General features: G+C 35.9%; 1 protein-coding gene across 1 annotated transcript; it reads right to left on the minus strand.

Annotated features, from left to right (window-relative positions):
* Positions 1 to 297: 297 nt before the first annotated feature.
* Positions 298 to 24971, minus strand: LOC132096316 (programmed cell death protein 10). The gene is made up of 8 exons (XM_059501601.1): positions 24821 to 24971; positions 5368 to 5529; positions 4897 to 4950; positions 4611 to 4728; positions 4357 to 4483; positions 3775 to 3853; positions 1246 to 1328; positions 298 to 1082 (listed from the first exon to the last, which is right to left on the minus strand). The coding sequence occupies exons 2-8, from the start codon at positions 5455 to 5457 to the stop codon at positions 1001 to 1003; spliced, it is 633 nt and encodes a 210-aa protein (XP_059357584.1). The 5' UTR covers positions 5458 to 5529; positions 24821 to 24971; the 3' UTR covers positions 298 to 1000.
* Positions 24972 to 25256: the final 285 nt, after the last annotated feature.

The raw sequence follows: 25256 nt of genomic DNA on the forward strand, positions 1-25256 counted from the left end.
CCTGAAGAAAAAAATAAAATAAATTCACAGTCAATGCACAAATATAAAGCATCACACCTGTTTTCAACATTGATAAGAATTATATCAGAAGGATCTTGCGACACTTGAGATTAGAGTAATGTCTGCTAAAAACAGCTTTGCAAATAACTGGAATAATTTAAAAATTAAAAAAATAAAATTGCAATATTTCATATTACCGTTTTTACTGTATTTAATTTTTTTATTAAATAAATGCAGCCTTGGTGAGAATAAGAGGCTTCTTAAGTAAGAATAAGAAAAATAAATGACAAGCAACAAATTTTTGAACAGTAGTGTATTTTTGTACATGACAGCAAATATGCATGTTTTGGTTTTCAGTTTCAAAACTAATAACATTATGAGGTTGGCTGACCCAATTACACTATACTCAGCATCTTTCAGCCCAGAACACCCTCTTCTGCATCTACTCGCAGACCATTAAATATCCACTTAAACGCATAGAAAGTCAAAGAGCTCTTCCATTAACTGTGCTTCTTTATGTACATTACAGAGCAGACTTCATAAAAGCTGTGTTTTTAACTTCCTTAGTGCATCTGTGGGGATATATTAATTGAATGAATTAAAAACCTCCCAAGACTCCCGAGAATATTAAACATTTGGAAACTATTTATTGAACATTTATAACCAAATATCTGTTAAATACATAATTTATTCCTATTCTCAATGACAAAGAAAGAATACAAATATTTACACTTTGAATATGGAATGTTGCATGACACTTTAAGGCGCAAAGTCTTTTGGCTTTCGTTTGATCGGAACAATAGTAAAAGAAAAAGGTAATGAAGCTGTCAGTAAGGGTAAATATCATAATTATTTAGCTAAGAGTAAATGAACGTGTCTTGAACTTGAACAAGTTCCTTTAAATGAGGCAAAGTTGATAAATTACACTTTGAAAAGACAAAATCTTTGTATATTAAACATAACTGGCTCCACACTCCCGCACACGTCACAGCTCCATCTCCTAGGCCACAGCTTTGAAGGTCTGTAGTATCAAGTTAGTTTGGTGGATAAGTCTGTTGGCACTGATAAAGACGTTTATTGCCCTGTGGATGGGAAAGAGAAAGTCACTGCTCAGGATATCAACTGGCTGATCATTTTTCACTGAGAAATGTAGAAGATTTTCATAGAAGATCTGTAAAACAGATGTCTCCTAGAAGCATAAGCAATGCACTTTAAAAAGACATCCGTCACCGTCTGCTTGCTTACTTTCCATCTTTGAAGTATGTTTTCAGCGTATCACTGAAGCTTTTGGAGTACTTCACAAACTCCTTCTTTTGGTGTTCAAGTGCCTGGGAAAAAAAGTTTAAATGTTAATATTTGATTATTAAGGAAAAAACAACTGAGCTTAACTAGCAGCATTTGTGACATACTGTTGATTGTGCAAAAAAAGGAGATCAAGGTTATAGTGAGGCATTTTCTTATGATTAAAAATAAATGTGAAGCTTATTTTATGAAAGCACTTACATTTCAAACAAAAGTTTTAAAACAAAAATGAGTCATTAGTCAAGTCATTTAAAGGTTTTAGCCATTAGGCTGTCATTCCTGCAAAGTTGTAACAAAGTATAATTAGATGAACATTTACACAGAAAAGGTTAGTAAATTATCTTCTTCACATTAACATCATGTTAACACACATAATGTTTACGACTTGTGGCTCTATTACTACAATGAGTATTCTAACATTTATGGATTGGGCAGATTCCAGATTCCTGCAAGTGTCTCACTGCAAGCTACATTTTATTTTTTCAAGAAAAGATTGGACAAGTCGAAATGTATTTATAAGCACTATCAATTGAGCTTAAAGGAATAGTTCACCCAAATTTTCTGAATATTTACGCACCCTCAGGCCATCCAAGATGTTACTTTATCAAAACAGATGATTAAGACATCAAAATATTGTTTTCTTTTGTCAGAAATCCATCATCAAGGTGTTTTAACTTTAAACTGTTGAGTTCATAAACCATAATAATAAACATAAGCTTTTTTTGTTTATCAGCTGTTTGGACTCATTCTGAAGGCATCCATTCACTACAGAGGATCCACTGATGAGCAAGTGACGTAATGCTACATTTCTCAAAGTCCGTTCCATTGAAGAAACAATCTCACCTACATCTTTAATGACCTGAGGGTGTACATTTTTTCAAAATTTTCATTTTTGTGTGAATTATTCATTTCAAGGTATAGTTCTAAGTAGAAGTGCTGGTATTTGGTAGTGCGATACACCACAGTAATGAATATGCACGATATTGTTATCGTGGGCACTTCTAAATACCGTGAATAATTATATATTAAAAATTAGTCAGAATTTGGAATGCATTTTAAGAATACTTTTCCCATCAACTGGTAAAACTGCACAACACCGCTGTATGCTGCTTAAAAGACGCGTGCGCTCTGATGTAAACAAGCGCATGAGAAGCACATGGAGGAACACGTGCTGAATGAAAGCACATTCACTCTCTGACAGCAGATGGCGCTAAACTGCAGAAAATGCAGCCCTTACCCTGGAAACCCCATAAATAAAGCAACTGCTCTACTTTCTAAGACGTATTTAAATAGCCATTAAGATTTGTGGATTTGCTGTGTTGTTCATCACATTTTTACATTTTAATCTGGACTACAAAATACCCTAGATATTTTTGAAAGTGTTTTGATTCTTTATTGTTTATTCACACTTTACTTCATTAGTTAACATTAGTTTATTCATTAATTATCAAACTGCCAATGAAAAAATCTCCTGAACATTCATTAATCTTACTTATTACAATATATAACAAGTTGTTGAAATCGAAAGCTGCAACTGTGTCATTTAATAAGCTAACATGAAATAAGAGATGTATTTTTTTTTTTTACAAAGATTAATGACTTCTGTAACAAATGTAACTTTCTCATTGTGAATGTTAATGCATTATCTAAGGTTAACTAATAAGATCTTGATTTAATAAGATTTTGCACTTTAATCTATGTAACTTTTAACTTCATATATTTTTCTGTATTGCTTTATTGCGTAGTTATTTTTGTTATAAAAAAAAGTTATTAAACCTGTTATACTGTATTATGACCACTTTTTTTAAATGAAATTTCAATATCGTGATAATACTGTATACCATGATAAAAGCATTAGAAATTAATCGCAATGTGAAAATTTGATACCAGAAAATCCCTAGACTTCCAAGAATGAAAATTACCCCATGACTTTCTAATCCTCTGCGTATATGACTTTCTTCTTGCAAACAAATAAAATCAATGTTACATAAAAAAATGTCCTGGTTCTTCCAAGCTTAATAAAGGCAGTGAATCGGTTCAAGATTTTGAAGCCCATTCAAAGTATATCCATTCATCATAAAAGTACTCTACACGGTTTATAAAGTTTTAAATATGGATATTTTTCTCACACAAAACACATCTCTTCGCTTCAAAATGCCTTTAATTAAGTCCCCGGAGCCATGTGAGCACTTTTATCATAAATGCACTTTTTGGGTGTCAAAATCTCGCTCCGCATTCACTTCCGTTATAAAGATTGTAAGAGCAAGAACTCCAATATAGCTCTGATTGTATTTGTCTGAAAGAAGAAAGTCATATACACCTAGGATGGCTTGAGGGCGAGTAAATAATGGTGTAATTTTCATTTTTGGGTGAACTATCCCTTTAACTTGTATTAATCCCAGAATAATATTTTCAAAAATATCCCAACCTGCTTGAGCAACAGTGAAAATCTGTGAAATAAGAAATACTTACCCTGCGATTCTGATACTGATATTTCTTAAACACATTGTTGACTGTGTCCAGCAGCTCTTTTATGGCACTGGCGATGTCTCTGTGGAAATCAGTGAGAGGTCAGGAGTGATGAATACGTTTATGAACAGGGAAGCACTGACTCAGCAGTCAGGCAGTAGATAGTGGCAAGATAACAGAGGAGAGGCCCATTAAAATGTCTACAAATCTTTCATGTTTGAACATCTCCTGAGGTCTATGTATCCATGGTATTGTCAGCTATGTGAGATCACTAAGTCGATTAATTGTTGGCTGATTGCTTGATTAAAACTAAAGCACTAGACTTTAAACAAGACTATAAGGGGAGAAAATTCTATAGGCTCAAAACGATTTTGACTGCAGTTATTGTGTGATCATTACTCTAGTTTGTAGTAAGTACAACATAAGTATTCATTTAGCAGATGCTTTTATCCTAAGTGACATACAGTACACTTATTACTGGGACAATCCCTCTGGAGTGACCAGAGGTTAAGTGCCATACAGATTACCGGGGCAGATCTTTAACAACTATGCCATCAAGGCAAAAACATGGGACAGGATCCTCACTTTATGGTCTGTAGGAAGCGCACTCTGTCGTTGATCTCGTCTGGGATTTTACTCAAGATATGTTTGAGGGCTCGTGCTTTCTCGTTTAGGTCCTGGAATTCCTGCTCTGGTCTTTCAATCATGTACTCTGTGAAATATGAATCACAAAACATCTTTGGTTCAGATACTAAAAAAAGTCATTATTTGTATCATTTTGAGTGTAGGAAAGGTCCAGAAATACGGACTGCACCAGAAGCAAATCATGTTTTTTTTACCTTCCACGTCATCTGCAGCCATGCGCAGTAGTGACTCTGTGAAATTGATCTCCACGCTCTTCTTCTCCAGTATCTTCATGATGATATCCTGAGTGAGGCCTGGGTTCTCTTTCTCTGCCTTGAGAGGGTGGCGTCGATTGAAGAGCATTAAACTCACATCAGTAAACCTTATAATATGTTGAGCATGAAATTAAGCGTTTTTTAAAAGATGAAGCGAGATAACATATCAGAAAAAGTAAATGAATTTATTAATGAATGACGAACGGACACTTTCAGGAAGTCTTACTTTGATAAATGCTGCCCGCAACGTCTGTGCTGCTGACAGGTTTATCCTCTCCAACTGTCAGATGAACAGATTCAAAATCAGATATTTCATATTCACATACATTATGATGTAATATTAACTGCTTTAAGCAACACCACTGCTAAAAATGTTGTGGTCAGTAAAACTTTTTTCATACATATTTATCAAGTATGCAATTAACTTATCAAAAGTAACAATAAATATAAGTATAATGTTATAAAAGATTTATATTTTAAAAATAAATGCTATTCTTTTGAACTTTGTATTTAACATGCATTAAAAACACAAATTTATAAGTGTGCAGAGAACAGCTGTAAAAAAAAATTGGATTAATTGAATAAAAGATAAAATCCATAATTTGACAGCAAGTTCCATTATACAAATGTAAACATAACATGTTTATATGGTCAATAAACTACATATTCGTTTATACTGAAGTGTAAATCTTAATACCTCATTGAAGACTGGATACATGACTGCATATAATGTCATAGAGACTATTGAATTTGTCTCAGCTTCATTCTTCATCTCTTCCATTGTCATCCTCAATGGAGGCCTACCTCAGGTAAAAATGGGCAGTTGAGCCACACAGTTCACTCAGTTCTCTCAAGCACACTACAAGGTTTGGAAGGAATACATTGAATTAATGGATATCTATCAAAAATGTATTCTCTCAACTCATAACAATTTACTTCATGACAAATTTTCTACATTAAAAGATTTACATTTCATCATTTAACAGATTACAGATACAAAATGTTTAGTTAAATATAAGCCAATTTTTTTTTATTCATACTACTTGGAAGTTTTAAACACATTATTAGTGACAGCTAAGAGAATACAACATAAAAACAAAACATATTCAGTAACATTAAATTATTAGTATTTTTACTCTGAGGTGCAATTAAGAAGATACAATTAATTATATAACTCTTACTGCATTGAAATAAATATTCTGATCAAGCCTTTCTCAATGTTACTATTTTAATGAATTGCTATTGCTGTATATGTTTTATACGAAAAGATAACAATTAAATATATAATAGCTATGAAGGGATGTTTAAATATTTTACAGCAATGGTTTCCTCAGTCAAAGTTGACTGCTAACATGCATGACATAACATCGACGTCATCTGACACAGTCTAACGTTGACACCTTGTTTTTGTCACATAATGTAGCCTAGATAGTCCATGCTAGTGGAACTATGTTTAATTATTTAACCTGCTAACCCGTCCATTACAACAGACTTGAAGCAAATGTTTTTATAGCATCTTTGTCACAATCCCTTCGGCTCCTTTCGGTTCAGTTTGGCTGTTTTTAAACCGCCAAAAGCCAAATAAAACAGACCTCATTCTGACATTATTCAAGCTTATTTCTCAGGTGTTTCTTAGAGTTAGCAGCCTAGCTAACTCCTTCATAGCCAAAAATGAGACTTGGGTAAAGTTGGTTTTATATTCAGACATTCGGACTTCCGCGTTCAATAGCTTTGTTAATATGCACTTGAAGAAGCCACTTTCGGTCAAGTGTCATACCGACCATGATGAGCACAAATCAGAACACATTTTTATGTCGAACTCGACGTTTTAAAGAAGCTGACAAACACACTTACCTCTATGGAGTGTCGTGACGTCATCGCTTATCTGAGGGACTATCTTACAAGATACGCGTTTTTTATTAAAACAGCCTGCAATGATACTGACCATGGTACTTAAGTCATCAAAGAACAACTTCTTCGACGGTGGTTTTTATTGGCAGTTTTCAAGGGAAGTGCACCACCCCCATCTACTGGACGGAGGTGTGATGGCGTTGGCCTGTTCAATTTGTATATACTTGTAATCGATTCTATTTTCTTTTCTCCTCCCTTTTTTCCTCTTTTTTTCCTCCACCCTTTCAATTCCTTCTCCTTTCTGTGCTGCACCTCTCTTTTCTTTTGCCTAACCTCTCTTAACCATTGTGTTATATACAGAAGTGTTTATACTGTATATGTAGGACCACATTGTTTTTATTGTATTTGTTTATTTTTACACAGGTTTTCTGAATTGCTATAGCACATTTCTTAAAAGCATCACTCTTTCTTAAAACCTTAAACATAAAGCCAAATCTTCAAACTAAAAACCATTTCTGCTGTAGGCAACTACAGACAATGCTTCGTAATCATATACATATTAGTTGCTACTACATGGACTACAGATAATTTACGAGACACTACATGAAATAATGGAACACACATTGTCCAGTGCATGTATTTAACAAAAAGTTCTAATTGTATATAGTGCATATTTTCTAATAAACCACACTCACACAAATCTGGTTGGCTGTCATTGTGGGGGTTCTCCATAGGCATAATGGTTTGTTTTGTTGTTGTTGTTGTTTTTTTTGTTTTTTTTACTGGACGACTGTATATTCTATCACCCTACACCTGAACTTACCCCTAATTGAGGTCCCCAACATGACACAAGTACATAGAAGTCTGTGTGAATTAACATGTAAGTCCCCACCAGGATATAAAAACAGGGTGATATTGCCGGCAGCCATATCACCCTGGAGCCCAAGACTGGTTTCCCACTGAAGCTAAGCAGGGCTGAGCCTGGTCAGTACCTGGATGGGAGACCTCCTGAGAAAACTAGGTTGCTGCTGGAAGAGGTGCTAGTGAGGCCAGCAGGGGGTGCTCACCCTGTGGTCTGTGTGGGTCCTAGTGCCCCAGTGTAGTAATGGGGACACTATACTGTCAACAAGCAGCGTCCTTCGGATGAGACGTTAAACCGAGGTCCTGACTCTCTGTGGTCATTAAAAATCCCAGGATGTCTTTCGAAAAGAGTAGAGGTGTGACCTCGGCATCCTGGCTAAATTCGCCCATTGGCCTCTGACCATCATGGCCTCCTAACAATCCCCATATCTGCTGATCGGCTTCACCACTCTGTCTTCTCTCCACCAGTAAGCTGGTGTGTGGTGGGCATTCTGGCGCAATATGGCTGCCGTTGCATCATCCAGGTGGATGCTGCACACTGGTGGTGGATGAGGAGATACCCCCTGACTATGTAAAGTGCTTTGAGTGCCTAGAAAAGCGCTATATAAATGTCATGAATTATTATTATTATTATGTATACACACAGACACACACACACACTCACAAACAAAAGATATCACAATTCAGTTTGGTCAATATCGCAAAAATGTGTGTATACATAAAACACAGATGCTGTTGCAGATGTAGCCTTGAAAATAATCCACACCCGAATCAATCTGTGGAATATATGTTTCCTTTTGAAAAGTGTTTCAGATCTTTTGAATGCAGTGCTTCATTTGGCAAAAGATGTGATGCATTTTGCTTTTTGTGTGTGTACAGTTTGGAACAAAAAATAAATTTCTGAAAATGTGTGTAAGCAGTTCGGAAAAAACGGATCCATCCCTGGATGCCAACTGTCAGAAAATATCCATTGTGTGGATATAACACCATTCAGCAAACCAGTGTTATATCCAAACCCTGTTAACAGCTAGTGTTAACCCATCCCCCCCCCCCCCCCCCCCCAAAAAAAAGAAAATAAATAATTAAAAAAAACAATAATGGATGTTTATTTAGCCAAAAAAAAGACAATGAAGAGCAGAAGCAGGAGACTAATTGATGTAAAACAAAACAGTGTTTATTGAGTAGTCTTGGTTGTGTATGTGTCAATGCTCAGACTTCGTCTGATTCACAAATGCTGCTAAACCAAACTGATTCACAACAACATCCCATAAACATTCCATCATATGTCTTATTAATGAATACAAACAGCCATTCAAACTATGCAGTCTAAGACTACACAATAATGGAGAAATAATGAGAAATATATAAATGTGTATAAAAACAATATACGATTACATCGAGTAAATATATGATTATAATGATGATTTTCTATGGTTAGATGATCAAATTGACTAATGAAACTATTACATGCACATTATTATACATTTTCTATGAATAATAAAAGATTATAACAAAGAAACCTAAATAATATAAATGTGTGGTTATTGTCTTGAAGCATGTCGTTTGCATTTGAATCCTCACATCCTTCACGACATCACTACATAACTCAAGAAAGCTATTGCAAAATTTTTGGTGAGACATACATTTCTCTTATATGTACGTAAGCTAAACATAAAACTCTTATTTTTAAGTATTACGACAATTTCATTGTAGGACAGATAAAATTTGCTCGTACCCTTCTAACCATTTCACCCTCTCTTCACTGCTAATCAGATTGACTGTTGTCTTCAGACTGTTGTTACAATCAGTATCTCAGTTGTCAAATCAGGAAAAATACCTGTTTGCCACCCCCACCCAATTGACCCTGAAGTAGTTTCCCTGTCTGTCTTTGACAGTAAGGTCAAATTGTGGATACCATCTTCTATGACATGTCTATCTTCATCATTTGCAGGAATATATGCGCAACATGTTTCTCCGACTATCTCACAAACTGATCCCAAACTACGCGATTTTGCAAAGCACTGACTCTCAGTCCTCTCAGCTCCTCGTTGATGCCTTCCGTCATTATCTTTGTCATGTTAATGAAATAACTCAGTTCATATCTGGTAACCTGGACTTCTTCCATTAATGATGTGAATGCATATCTGTATATATATAAGAGTTTGTGTATTTGTAGGCCTGGATAGTTGCGATTCTCTCTACATGCTTCAGTCCGCAGATTATACAGCGTCACAGCAAGTTGCTATCGAGACATCCTTGGTCAGGTCCCAGACAGAGTCAACAATCAGCAGGTGTCGTGAAGATGGGGGAGGAAAGCGAGAAGGTTCTGGCTGCACTGCTATATGCACTGCTCATATTGCTCTATCAATAAGTTTGATCATTGTCCATTTTGGTCTCCAAAATCTCCTATTTCATTTCCAAATCCGTGAGCTTCTTTGTGATGTTATCCATATTGCGGTTAATAGTGTCAGTCATTGCTCTGCCCTCAGCTTCAGTCATGAGGGGCAGCTCTGTGAGGCTTTGGACAACTGTTACCGTCTTCTTAATTTTTCCATAACCCAGGTCAAAGCCTAATCCAATCAGCAGAAGACCTGTTATCATGGTTCCAAATAGGTAGATGTCTTCAATGTCCTCCATGGAAAGAGGCGCCAGACACAGTCTTCGGCTCTCACTCAGTCTGTGCCCGTCTTTCCCAGGACACATTTATATGTCCCTCCTTTTGTCAAACCAAGTATGCAAACCAATGGAAAGTTACCACAGGCCTCAGATAAGAGCCATGGGAACCTTCATATTCACACAGTTACCATAAGCTGATGGTTTATTTGAGGTTCTTTGCTGTGAAAGTCAGGAAATTGAGCCTCACAAATTAGTGAAGGGGCTTTAAGAAAATAGCTAGAGCAGTGGAAATTCCCATTTCCACCATCAGGGAAATAATTAAGAATTTCCAATCAACAGAAAATGTTATGAATCTGCCTGGAAGAGGACGTGTGTCTATATCGTCCTAATGTGAGGTGAGAAGGAGATTTGATTGTGTAACTCTACAATTTTCATAGTCATGAAAATAAAGAAAACTCTTTGAATGAGAAGGTGTGTCCAAACTTTTGGTCTGTACTGTACATATACTGTACATGCTTACAGATGGTTGCACAGCTACACACTCATATATACTCACACATACACATTCATATTCACATGCATACACCCTCTCACTCACACATTCACATACTCACAAATTTACTCATATAAACACATACATATAGTTATAAACCCACTCACTCATACACTGAAACACACACACACACACACACACACACACACACACACTGTACATACTCTCAGATGTTTGTACAGCTATACACACACGCACACACATGTACTGTACATACTTACAGATGGTTGACAGCTATACTTGTTTCCACTCACAAATACACACTCACACACACACACAGCTTCCCAAGGTGTTCTCTTTTCTTGTATATTTTGGTTTTATTTTCATTTGTGCACACTTAAAGGGTAAGTTGACATAAATTAGAAAAAACTGTCATAGTTTACTAACCCTCAAGTAATTCCAAACCTGTATGAATTTCTTCCTTGTGTTGAACACAAAATGAAGATATCTTAAAGATTGTTGGTAACCAGACAGATGACATCATCCACTGAATTCTATAGGTTTTTTTTTTTTTTTTTTTTTTGCAATGGCTACCAACAACGGTCTGGATTGTAATATCCTTTAAAATAACTTCTTTTGTATTTTACAGAACGAGAACCTCATGCTTGTATCAACGTAAGGGTGTGTAAATGATGGCAGAATTGTTATTTTTGGGTCAACTATCCCTTTACAACCAAATAATCCCTGTAAATTGCTGATGCACTGAACATGCAATGGTTTTAAACGGAATGGTTTTAATAGTATGTATTGCCAATAAAAAATGTTTTACCAGAACATTGTTTGGGTTGTCTTTTGGTTTGCCCAGGTATTATGCAGTAGAATTATAATATTACTTCCTATAGATTTATATACTGTAATAACGACTTATTTATAATTTATAATACAAACATTATTACACCTCCTCTTTCTTCCAACTAAAGCCCATTTCATTCATAATATTATAAATACAGGCCTATAATGGATATTATATCAGTGTGGTGTTGTTTTTTGATGTATTTTTGAATTGCCTGAAAATATAGAATGAACAATTTTTGACTATGCACAGCCCTGCACACACAGACCCACACACACAGACACACACACACACACACACACACACCTGCAGAAAACACTCGGCCAGGTCCAAACACAAACATAACTCCCTTACGATAACACATACTTTTTCACAGTGAGTAACACATCTCATGAAAATGTTTTGGAAGATCAATGTCCTGGTGAGATGTGGAATGGTCATTCACAATGCAACATTCTCTGAATACGGACAGTTTAGTACAGGGGTGCCCAACCCTGTCCTGCAAAGTTTAGCTCCAATCCTAATCAAACACACCTGAAGCAACTAATTAAGGTCTTCAGGCCCACTGAAAAATTAAAAAGGCAGGTGTGTTTGATTAGGGTCGGAGCCAAACTTTGCAGGACAGTCGATCGCCACAATCACACCAGCTCGCCATAGTTAGACCTTACACATTGCTATGGGTAGATTTAAAAAAGGACACAAAGTAAGAAGATCAGATCTATGGGGAAAGGTTGGAGGGACAGATGTTATAGTCAAGAAGCTGCAGGAAGCTGATATTTTGAATAGAAACACTGCACATTCCTCTGAGATATGGTCCCAGCTTGCCATTGATTTATTTAACGATGACAGACCAAAAAACCGCACGTGGATATGGGAGAATTGGAGAACAAACCGAGAAGGCATACAGGACAGAGTACGTCTGGCTGCAGAAGATGTGGAATGGGGATGCCATGAAAATAACAGAGAAGAAGTGAAAGAAGAGTCAGAAGTTCAAGGTAAAATAATTATAACACAATATAAAAAAAACAATATACTAATGTGTAAATAATAATGTAATAATTATAAAGATTATTTAGGTGGCCTTAATACTTTACAGGTTTTCTCAATTGCTAACACACTATACAATATTAATTTGTACCAAGTATCCAAAACACTCAAACAGTTTTCATAACAAAGACACGTTTGTCAAAACCTTTTTCAACATGATCACTTTTCCTTAGTGTTTACATTGCTTAAGATCAGTTAACTTTATACTGTTCTAGTACTGTAAAATATTGTATTGCACACCCTCAAACTTAAAACTGGTAAACTGATTTGTAGCCAAGTAGGCCTATAGTCCTTAAACGTATTTGTGAAGAACTGATTTTACTTTTTATAGGCTCTGGGAAGTAGAGAAGGTGTTTTGTCAGAACACTAATAAGCTTTTAGAGTAGAACAAATACGAGTATTACCAATACTGGGATGTATGGTGTCTGGGAGCTCAAATTAAGTTGTGTTGTGGCCACGACATAATAACTCCTGGGAACTTGATAAAATGTTGTCCCCACAACAGATTATTTAGTCGAAACATCATCATAACTCATGGGATTGTGATATAATGGCCACTACATCATTTTGTGGAGGTAACAACATCCTTATGTGTGGCCACCACATGTTATGATTAGGGAACGACATATTGTTCTCATGGCCAGGAGTTTTATGCATAACCAAACCTGTGTGACCATAGCAACCTTGGTTTATCAGAGATAGATGCAACATTTGTTATTCCATCAAACATTAATTTCACTGTGTTTAATAGTATTATTACTAAAATTACACTAACTTATTAGGCCTATATATTTATATTATATGTTATATATGTTTATTATCCCCCTTGCAATTTGTGAATGCCTGTACCTAGCTGACGTTTGGTCTAATTATGCTAGCCTATTTTGTAAATACACGCCTGATAGTTCTAATGTTTTATTGCATTTATCCCCTTGTGTGAAGAACAATTAGCGTGTTGTGGTTTCATTTACAAATGAAACGACGTGAATGAATAAATCCTCAACGTAACACTATAGTATGTATAGTTGTGTACTGTAATTGTCTATTCAATAGGCGAAATACAATTCTATATATGTTAGAAGTAAATTGCATTCCAGCGACAAATCCTGTCAGCATAATCAAAGCCTATTGTCATGTCCAGCATTAACAGTAGGCTATTATTAACAAAACTATTCTGAACGTTAGGTAAAGAGATCGAAATGAAGGTTGTAAATTAATATAAACGAATGTCAAAATATAACCATCAATACTACCCAAAAGTAGCTATTATTAATGAACAAATATTACGGGGCGATCAGTAAATGGACTTACAAGACTGTAGGACAGAAAATTAGGCGTTCTATTATGCACTTTATGTAAGATGTATTAATGATACACTTCAATTCTGACTATCGCACGTAATACAGTCCTACTGCCAAGGACTATGGTTAATATAATAATTTATAAATGTAATAATGTCTATAAGGAGTAATATAATACCTTCTCAAATGAAAATACAATCATAACGATTCCATCTCGGTATTCCGGGTTGCAGGTTTGTTTACATTACACCAGTCGCCACGAGAAAATTATGTCGTTCCATAAGGAGTCGTGGCCACGAGAAATGGATTTCGATATTCAGCATAGAAATATATCATGAATGAATGTTATAATGCCCATAATATAAAATAGGCCTACAATAAAAAAATTCTTATCCATCCTACAGTCTTGTAAGGACATCAACTGATCGTCTTTTCCCCGTAGGCTAATGTTTGTATATTATTCTTATTATTACAAAAATCCTATTATTATTTCTTATAATTTTTTAATCGTTTATATTCATTTTCCCCAATAAAGCGTTTCTTAGGCGGACTGTAGTATTTCCTGGAATGTTTAAATGTAACATATATTTATTGAAATTGTGGCTAATTAATAAATCATATTAATAAATACAATGATTTTCGTTAAGGAATTAATCATTCACGTATTAGCATTAGTTGACACCACAACAACCTCATTTATAATGTATCTGACAATTATGCCGCAAAAGGTTTGTTTTGATTACATGTATGCCCATGTGTGATGTTGTGTTTTCCTTCACAACTGAAACTCCATTAATGATTTAATCTTCAACGAAACACTGTAGGTTCTTTAGCGCCTATTCATTAACCCAGATGACAGAAAAATATATTTACAATGCATTCCAGCCAACATTCCATTCTGCATAATCAAAGCTGCATATCCAGCGTTGTGCACTCTTAATGTTATGATTATGAATTTAAAGTAAAGAGATCGAAATGAAGGGGGGGGGGGGGGGGGTAATCTAACAGATTATAAAAATATAAGCTATAATAATAGGATAATTCCAAAAAAAAAAAAATATATATATATATATATATATATATGGAAAAAATACTGTAGTCAGCAACATTGAGCCAAGCTCTCCTTTGCGAAGCTCTCCTCGAACTTCCTCCTGCACCTGAACGAACAAATACAAATTGCAGTTTAAAAAAAAAAGAAAAGGATGTAAAAGGGCCCGATTCAGCCCCGCGGTGTTCTGGTGTTCAGGGCTCACGCAGAGATTTATTTTGAGCGTCTCAGAACACTTGAACGCCGAATGTGCCTCATTTTGCTCTTGTACCGACAAATACATACAACATATGTCAAAATACCCGTCTTGGAAAGTAGGTTAGAAAAAACTGTCGGTTAAGTCTTAAGTGACGGTAAACCGTTTGGGGGGAAAAAGGGGGTTTTGTATTATATTGGATGCATTCATTGTCTCTTAAAGTGACCGCGCCTAATTTAGCTATTGGCTGCAGTACTGTTAATCTTAATAAAATGAAAGACCATCACTCACTGCTCTTGACTGAATTACTTTGTAGATTTAATATCCAGTCAGATCAACAATTATTTAAACTTTCAGCAAACCTTGTTTATTTAAATGTAGTTAAAATAAATTGTTTGCAACCACTTACCATAAAGACATTTATTTAATGCAATGATTAATTTATTTCAGTGGAGAAAGGTTTTTGTTCTGTGTGAGGGTGACTATAAATGAGTGAGAAAATAATCAATTGATTTCATGTAATGCAGTTACAGAAGAGGCAGATCTGGACACCCAGTATGAGACTGAGATTGTTGAAAAACAGTCAGACTTCCACTCTCAGCCTATATACGAAGATCCACACACCAACTCAGACACTACACCTAAGACTACGAAGATACAGAAGGGAGAGACTGGTTTGGATGTTTTGAGAAATTGTCCAGAAGTGAAGAACCCTTTCTTTATCTCCATGACAAAATTAATGTGGGATAGGATCAGGCCACAAAAAGGAGAATGCAAATTAAGAGAACCTTGGACTGACCATGTGTACAACAGCTTTAAAGAGACAAATCCATGTTGCCCTCTCGCCTTTAAATATCAACATGTAAAGCCTTCATGGAGCAGAAAAAAAAATTCACCATATTTAACATTGAAAGCAGTCTGCACATTCCCCTCTTGCCCAGCAAAATACTCTTTCACAATGCAAAATAATCCTACTGCATTGGACCAAGATGTGAAATTCCTAGTCCGACAAACCGGAGATATACGCCACAAACTTTCAGAAAAAAAGGCTAGACCAGCTACCAACCTAAAACGAGGAAAAATAGCCAAGTCCCTAACGCATGGACCCAGCCAGCATTTTTACAGCACACTTCAATCAACACCAAAAGAGCAACTCCTTGCTGGAAACATGAGTGAATGTGTCAGTAAAGAAGTGTTGAAAGTAATCAGCTCAGAAATGAGAAAAAAGGAATCCATTCACTCTGACATCTTCTTGGAAATATACTTACTGCAGACACTACTCAAGGAATGTGGCCCAAAGTACTTCAGAATACCAGGCTACATACAGCTTTTCAGTATGAATCCCTTCATTGTTCATTTGTACACAGAGTGTGGCATCAGCATTCTTGTGCATCATTTGCGAAGTAGGTCCCCTGTGGCCCTCTATCTTGATGCCACTGGTGGAGTTGTCTCAAAAATTCCAGAACAGCCAAAACGTGTGTTGTACTATGCTGTCGTTCTTCCAGGAAATAATCGAGAGGCACCACCTCTTCCCGTTTGTGAAATGCTGTCCAATGATCATTCAGTACCACCAATCACATTTTGGCTCATGCAATTTACATTGCATTTGTCAAAATACACACAAATAAAGATTCACCAGGTTGAGACTGATTACAGCTGGGCATTAATACAAAGTGTGCTGCTTGCTTTCAACAAAGAGCACATCAGCTCTTACCTCGACAGAGCATATGAGTTGTGCATGGGGCAAAAATCATGGATGGAAATGAAGTCATATACTCTCCTCCACATTTGCTCTGCACACATTTTGAAGGCTGTCAGACAGGCAATCTGTAGGCAAACGGATGATAAAGGACTGAGAGACTTTGCAACATTTGCCTTTGCAAGACTCCAAAATGCCAGCAACATGACTGAATCCAGAATTGTGTTCCGTGCATTATGTGCCCTGCTCACAACCCCACAAAACACACAGCTTGTCAGAGAAAGTCTCTGTGTTTTGGAGAGTGTAATCTCCAGATCCAAAGATGAAACATTGGAAGAAACTACCCAATCTAAAGGCTGGGAAATGTATGAAAGTGAAGACAGAACACATGCAACCACCATCATTGGCAGATCACCATTCTTTGCTTATTTTCAGCAGGTCATGCAAGAGGTGAAGGAACAAGTGGCAGGTGATGAGACATGGATGGTAAAAGAGGACAACCCGTACTTTTGTCCAGGCATCATCACTCTCCTCTTTGATACCTATCTGGCCATTTTTCCTCTTTGGAGTGGATTGCTGTTGGGAGACCTCAGTAGGTATGAATGTCATGAACAGGACTTGGTGACAGCAAAGAACCAATCAAAAACAAGAGATACAAATTGTCACGTCGAAAGGTGGTTTGGAATTGTCAAACATTCCATAATGCAGAAAGAAAAACGAGTCAAACCAGGAACCTTCATACGAAAAATACATCAATCTCTGCAAGCAAGATATACAGAGAATATCATTCAGCATAACCTCCCTCTAAAGCTGATGCTCCAAACTGAGCCACCTGTGAATCTTGATCAGTCTCAAGAAACCTGGATGAAGAACAACCTTCCTGAAAAGCCAGTTCTCCAATCTGATTCACCTGAGTCAACTGTGAACCTTGATCAGTCTCAAGAAACTTGGATGAAGAAGAACCTTCCTCAGAAGCCGTTGCTCCAACTTGAGACACCTCAGACACCTGTGAACTTGGAGCAGTATCAAGAAACCTGGATGAAGAAGAAGGAAGAACGTTTCCCACACACTAAATCTAAATACTATTCTGTTCCTCCAAAAATACCTGCTCCCCAAAAAAGAAGGCTTAATGTGACACAGAGCAAGAAAAAAGCCAGTTTGCACACAAGTCAGATTTCTGCAAAGGTACTCCGTGTAGAAGAAGAGGTAATGAGGTTCTTAGTACAAAACAAGAAAAATATTTCATGCATATATTAAGGTATGCTGCTATTTACTGAATGTACTTCATGTTTTTATAGTTCGACATGCTATGGAAGAAGCCAGCTACAGAGCTGGTTATAGCCATTGTGAAGTCTCCTAGGCAGAATCAGGAGATAACGTTACATCACAGGGAATTCCAATCACTAAGGCCACATGACTGGTTAAATGGAGAGGTAAACATATGTACACATAAAGCAAAATGCATTATTGTAGAATTACAATCATATTTCAGAGCATGATACCAACATACTGTCCCCATATGTAGTAATGCAAGTAATTTGATTCAAACTGAAATCCTGTATCCTTTTTTAGACTATTGAGTGCTATTTAAGAGCTGTACTTCATAGGACGGGAGCAAATCTCTACCAGCTGAACTATTACACCACACATGTCATTTTAAATGGCACAAGGGAGCAGATGGCACGGCAAAGATTGCGAAAAGTGAGAGGCAATTTTTGGAACGCTTACTTTTTATATGTACAGTACGCAGACATGATTATGTACATTTTTGATAAATAGGTCAACTTTGAGCAATACGATGGACTCATCACTTTCGTACTTGTCAATGAGAACCACTGGAGGTTGGTGGTAAGTACAAACAGAAATGTTACACTATTAAATATACTGTAAACATGGACATGGCCATATAGAAATGGTTGGTGGTTTCAGGAAACTTTGTTAGAATTGACTTGGTAGTACTCATTTTCATGTTTCTTTTACTCCAAATTAGTACCTACATGCTCTGAGGAACACCATTTTCATCCTCGACTCTTTAAAGGGTACAGATGAAAAGAAACAAGCCGCAGAGACATGCTCAAAATTCCAGTATGACACTTAATTTGTGTATTTAGTAACTAGCATGTTCACCTCCAAACCACTAATAATGATAAATTACCATAGTTGATGTTGATTAAGACCAACATGCACTGCTTTTTTCCTAAACCAGAGCTTTTTTTGAAATGAGAAGAGAACGGGATGAAAAGAAAGACTGGGTGCAGAAGACCTGGACACCTGACAAAATCAGCCATTCATTTCAGGCAGACAGTTTCAGCTGTGGTGTTTTTGTGATGCTGGTAAATGGAGGGGGGGGGGGGACATAAACACTGTCCTGACCTTTGCCCATATGACACAGTGTCTGTTCCTTTACACAACTGTCCTTTTAGATGGGCAAACAGGTGGTGGAAGAATTCCCCAATATTCCTGAGAATATTAATATAACACCCAGCGAGGCCATGATGTGCCACTACAGGGAAAATCTGGCCAAAGACATTTTGCTGGCATCAGGTATCAAACATTTTAACAAACAGTTTAAATCAGTCACACACACAGAAAGATTCCTTGTACTCCTATCTACATTCTACTAATTGCAGTTTCAAGAGACGAGTACTGCTCTGTGTGTGGGAAATTCGACAATGGCCAAACAGAGGAGCAAGTAATCTGGGTATTGACTATGCCACTTCTGCCAACTGAGTAGTTGGACAAAGCTTAAACAAGTGTTTTCAATAGTACTATTACCAGTTTCTGAATATATCTAACAGCATGTCATATTTCCCTTCCAGATCCAATGTGAATCATGTAATAGGTGGTTTCATGTTCAGTGTCTCAAAATTAATGTGCCCCACCAGAAGAACAAGCATGGATTTGTGACTTGTGTTGGTAAGCTCGTATAGAAGCTTATGCTGAAAGTGCGGTAAAACACTAAATAAAGAAGTATAGCCTTTTTGATATGTCATGGAATTTCTTTTGTAGTATTCAGTGTATGTGGCATATTGGTCTACTGCTCTTTGTGTAAAAGAATTGCTCTTATGTTTTGTCATATTTCACATACATCCATACATTGTATTCTTTATGAGTGTAGCCAGTACAGTATAATCATTTGTAAGTGTTTTTTAGTTTGTAGTGTTTTTTCTACGGCAATTTAATATTAAAATGTGCATATTACACTGTTGTTGCATCTTTGTCTACATTTCTCATGTAAAATGTACATTGGGTAAGGGTGGGATGTTTGAACAGGATATAGGACATGTAATGGTGAAAAATACATTATATGCAAGGATGTACTATAGGTACTGTATTAGACGAGATATGTTGTTAATTGATATATGAAGACTGCAAACTGCACATTTGTCTCAAAGAATGTTATTAAGATGAAGGGATTCATCCAACTGTAAAATAATCACAACATTATTCCCTATGATGCACAAGCCTTGGTTTTTGAAATGATGCCTTTTATTGTTTTTAGATACAGTGCTGAATCCATATTATTCATGTTTTATATACTGTACACACTTTAATTTAACTCGGATATCCTAATTATTATTATTAATAATAATAATTAAACTCTAAAGTCCTGTGTCCTCATAGGCTGCCTACCTGCATGATCAATACTGAGAACACTCAGTATGCTGGGTCCTGATTGCATATTTGAGCTTTATGTATAGCTTCTTTTCAAAGTCACCTAAATGTAATACATAAGCCAATCCCCATGGTGTAGTGTGACCGTTGGAGTGTGCTTAATAACAAAGTTATTTGGGGTTAACTTGGGCAAACACTGAAATTTATGGAAATGTTAAGGTGCGGGTAGCATCAGGACCATGGACAGTGGCATGAAATAAAAAATAGCATAGGTTTCCTTTAAAATACAAATATTTCAAGGTCGTTTCAAGTTTAACGCTTAGAGCAATATTCTGTATGATATATATATATATATATATATATATATATATATATATATATATATATATATATATATATATATATATACATGGTATATAAGACATGGATGTTGTAATGTATCTTTTAGAGCAAATACTTGTATTTCCAGATTTCTGATATGCTCTACAAGGTCCCATAATTATTTAGCAGCTTGTTTTGTAACTGTGTGAGCCTCTTTTAAAAAGGTATTGAACTGCAAGTGAAGTAATGGTGTGTCTATGAAGAATCAAAAGGATGCTGCAAGTGAATGTTTTATGGGCAATACTTGTATTTCCAGACTTCTGAGATACTCTACAAGGTCCCATAATTATTGAGCAGCTTGTTTTGTAACCGTGTGAGCCTCTTTTAAAAAGGTATTGAACTGCAAGTGAAGTAATGGTGTGTCTATGAAGAATCACATGGATAGAGCAAATGTAGGTTTTATGGCCGATACTTGTATTTCAAGACTTCTGATATGTTCTACAAGGTCACATAATTTTTTAGCAGCTTGTTTTGTAACCGTGTGAGCCTCTTTTAAAAAGTTATTGAACTGGAAGTGAAGTAATGGTGTGTCTATGAAGAATCACATGGATAGAGCAAATGTAGGTTTTATGGCCGATACTTGTATTTCAAGACTTCTGATATGTTCTACAAGGTCACATAATTTTTTAGCAGCTTGTTTTGTAACCGTGTGAGCCTCTTTTAAAAAGTTATTGAACTGGAAGTGTGGGTAAGTGTCTCTATGAAAAAATACAGAGATGCTGTAAATGTATAATTTAAAGCAAACACTAGTTCATTTAAGACTTCTGATATGATGAAGAAGGTCAGATAAATATTTAGCAACCTGATTGGTAACAGAGTTAGCCTTCTTTGGAAAGGTATTAAACTGGAAGTGAAGTAATAGTGTGTCTATGAAGAAATAGATAGATGCTGTACATGTATGTTTTATGGCCAATACTTGTATTTCAAGACTTCTGATATGTTCTACAAGGTCCCATAATTATTTAGCAGCTTGTTTTGTAACTGCGTGAGCCTCTTTTAAAAAGGCATTGAACTGCATGTGAAGTAATGGTGTGTCTATGAAGAATCACAAGGATGCTGCAAGTGAATGTTTTATGGGCAATACTTGTATTTCCAGACTTGTGAGATACTCTACAAGGTCCCATAATTATTTAGCAGCTCGTTTTGTAACCGTGTGAGCCTCTTTTAAAGAGGTATTGAACTGCATGTGAAGTAATGGTGTGTCTATGAAGAATCACATGGATGCTGCAAGTGAATGTTTTATGGGCAATACTTGTATTTCAAGACTTCTGATATGTTCTACAAGGTCCCATAATTATTTAGCAGCTCGTTTTGTAACCGTGTGAGCCTCTTTTAAAGAGGTATTGAACTGCATGTGAAGTAATGGTGTGTCTATGAAGAATCACAAGGATGCTGCAAGTGAATGTTTTATGGGCAATACCTGTATTTCCAGACTTCTGAGATACTCTACAAGGTCCCATAATTATTGAGCAGCTCGTTTTGTAACCGTGTGAGCCTCTTTTAAAGAGGTATTGAACTGCATGTGAAGTAATGGTGTGTCTATGAAGAATCACATGGATAGAGCAAATGTAGGTTTTATGGCCGATACTTGTATTTCAAGACTTCTGATATGTTCTACAAGGTCACATAATTTTTTAGCAGCTTGTTTTGTAACCGTGTGAGCCTCTTTTAAAAAGTTATTGAACTGGAAGTGAAGTAATGGTGTGTCTATGAAGAATCACATGGATAGAGCAAATGTAGGTTTTATGGCCGATACTTGTATTTCAAGACTTCTGATATGTTCTACAAGGTCACATAATTTTTTAGCAGCTTGTTTTGTAACCGTGTGAGCCTCTTTTAAAAAGTTATTGAACTGGAAGTGTAGGTAAGTGTCTCTATGAAAAAATACAGAGATGCTGTAAATGTATAATTTAAAGCAAATACTAGTTCATTTAAGACTTCTGATATGATGAAGAAGGTCAGATAAATATTTAGCAACCTGATTGGTAACAGAGTTAGCCTTCTTTGGAAAGGTATTAAACTGGAAGTGAAGTAATAGTGTGTCTATGAAGAAATAGATAGATGCTGTACATGTATGTTTTATGGCCAATACTTGTATTTCAAGACTTCTGATATGTTCTACAAGGTCACATACTTATTTAGCAGCTTGTTTTGTAACTGTGTGAGCCTCTTTTAAAAAGGTATTGAACTGCATGTGAAGTAATGGTGTATCTATGAAGAATCACATGGATAGAGCAAATGTAGGTTTTATGGGCAATACCTGTATTTCCAGACTTCTGAGATACTGTACAAGGTCCCATAATTATTGAGCAGCTTGTTTTGTAACCGTGTGAGCCTCTTTTAAAAAGGTATTGAACTGCAAGTGAAGTAATGGTGTGTCTATGAAGAATCACAAGGATGCTGCAAGTGAATGTTTTATGGGCAATACCTGTATTTCCCGATTTCTGAGATGCTCTACAAGGTCCCATAATTATTGAGCAGCTTGTTTTGTAACCGTGTGAGCCTCTTTTAAAAAGGTATTGAACTGGAAGTGTAGGTAAGTGTCTCTATGAAAAAATACAGAGATGCTGTAAATGTATAATTTAAAGCAAATACTAGTTCTTTTAAGACTTCTGATATGATGAAGAAGGTCAGATAAATATTTAGCAACTTCATTGGTAACAGTGTGAGCCTTATTTTGAAACGTATTGAACTGGAAGTGAAGTTATGGTGTCTATGAAGAAACACAGGGATGCTGCAAATGTATGTATGGGCAATACTTGTATTTCAAGACTTCAGATATGTTCTATAAGGTCCCATAATTATTTAGCAGCTTGTTTTGTATCAATGTGAGGCTTTTTTTAAGTTATTGAACTGGAATTTGTGTCAATGGACAAGTACATAGGTATGGATCTTTTTCAACATCTACACTACATACTTCTATATTTCAAGACTGGATGTATGTTATCTAGGGTCAGATAAATATATCGCTACTTAGCACATGTTCCCTTCTTTCAAAAGCTGTTGAAGTGGGTGGCTTGTCATTGAGGAATCCCATAAAAACAGTGATGGTCAAATTAAATATGTGAACCACAAATTCTTTATAATCCATCTTGAAGAAAGTTTTGCCATCATTTTTTAAATGTTCGCCGAAAATCCACATTGTGTTTGCTGTCATGATTTCTGAGTAATGGTCAATAATCTGAGGGATTCAGTACCAGGCAAAGTGATATTTTTGCAGAATTGCAGACATGAATTGCACATGAATTGTGAGAGATTAATGTTAAACAAAGATGTCATAAATAAGAAAAACATAAAAGAGTTCAGCCATTTTTTCCATTCAACACCTGGAGAACACTGTTACACTGTTAAGTCTTTATCATACTTAAAATCAGAAAAAACAACAAAGGTGAATAAATTGCAAGACATGGGCTGTAGTATGTTCTGTAGGATCCAGACAAGATGTTCCAGCTTGCTTCGGAGAAGTTGACCCATGCTTTTAAAACCTATTGAAAGAAATCATATGTCATTGTTAAAACCAACACATCAACACAGTTTATGTTCATTTTGAGGCAAATAAATATATCAAAATGTTGCTTTAACTATGCCATTAACTATGTTCAGGAGATTACACTTGATTTTCCACTTGTCTGAATTGTTAAATTATGCAATAAATTATACTTTATGTACGTTTATTATTTTTAAGTTCCTAAACATATTTACAAACACCATAATTATAATGCAATTTCTATTGTTGCTCAAGGAAAATCTATAGCATTAGAAGACATCATGTAAGTGAAATTTGCTGGCACATTTGTGGTTGGCTCAAGAATACTTGTCTGTTCGCACACAATGAAAAAAAAACTTTTTAGACGGTCCCTAACGAATTTCCAGCACTACGTTGGATATTCAGCGGACATTCGCTTCTAAAAATGCCATAAAAACAATATTTGGCCATTTTGATCGATTTTGAAACCATTCTGTTTGGTTCACAATGATGTCGCTGATTAGAATATGCCAAAAAAAACTTTATTGCACATATAATTTGAAAGTTATTGAACGCGGAAATGTGGGAAAAGTTGCGAATGTGCGAATATAAAACCAACTTTACCCAACTAAAAATGAGCAGGCTGGCTATCAAAGTTAGCAGACAGATCTGTTCATTTCGACGTCCATACATTTAATATGATCACAATCTTAACAGAAATACCCGCTCTCGTCTTCGCCCGCACGTCCCACAGCTGAATGGTAAGTTATAAAGATTTCCTTGAAGCTTAGCTAGCAAAATGTAGCTGTGTTGTTGTTTTTTTCAACTTCGGAAGTCGGAAATTTTCTGCGTGAGCTAGAAAGCTGACGACTTCCGTCTTCTGACCAACCAGACGAGAAGACTGCACCTTATTGAATATAATGTAAATTACTGTAGAAATATTTGACCTTTTAATTTGCAAATCAGTAAACATGCAGCATTTTATTCGCAAAAAAAAAATACAGATATATAAATAATAGTATGAGCAGTTAAGAGAAGACAAAACTATAAGGGGTGAACACTATGGGTGAACATGAACAAAAGAACCCACATTAATCATGAATTTAATTTTTTTTTTTTTAAAAATCCCTGATTTGGTTTCATGTAAATATTTCAAAAT

This window comes from Carassius carassius, chromosome 20 (assembly GCF_963082965.1).
Source record: "Carassius carassius chromosome 20, fCarCar2.1, whole genome shotgun sequence".
NCBI classification, from domain to species: domain Eukaryota; kingdom Metazoa; phylum Chordata; class Actinopteri; order Cypriniformes; family Cyprinidae; genus Carassius; species Carassius carassius.

Excerpts from the sequence above, each read along its gene's own strand:
- LOC132096316 (XM_059501601.1), bottom strand. The coding sequence starts at position 5,457 with ATGACAATGGAAGAGATGAAGAATGAAGCTGAGACAAATTCAATAGTC. Across the intron at positions 4,484-4,610 it reads GGCTGCAGATGACGTGGAAG|AGTACATGATTGAAAGACCA; the intron begins GTAAAAAAAACA and ends CATATTTCACAG. Across the intron at positions 1,083-1,245 it reads ACATACTTCAAAGATGGAAA|GGCAATAAACGTCTTTATCA; the intron begins GTAAGCAAGCAG and ends TCCCATCCACAG.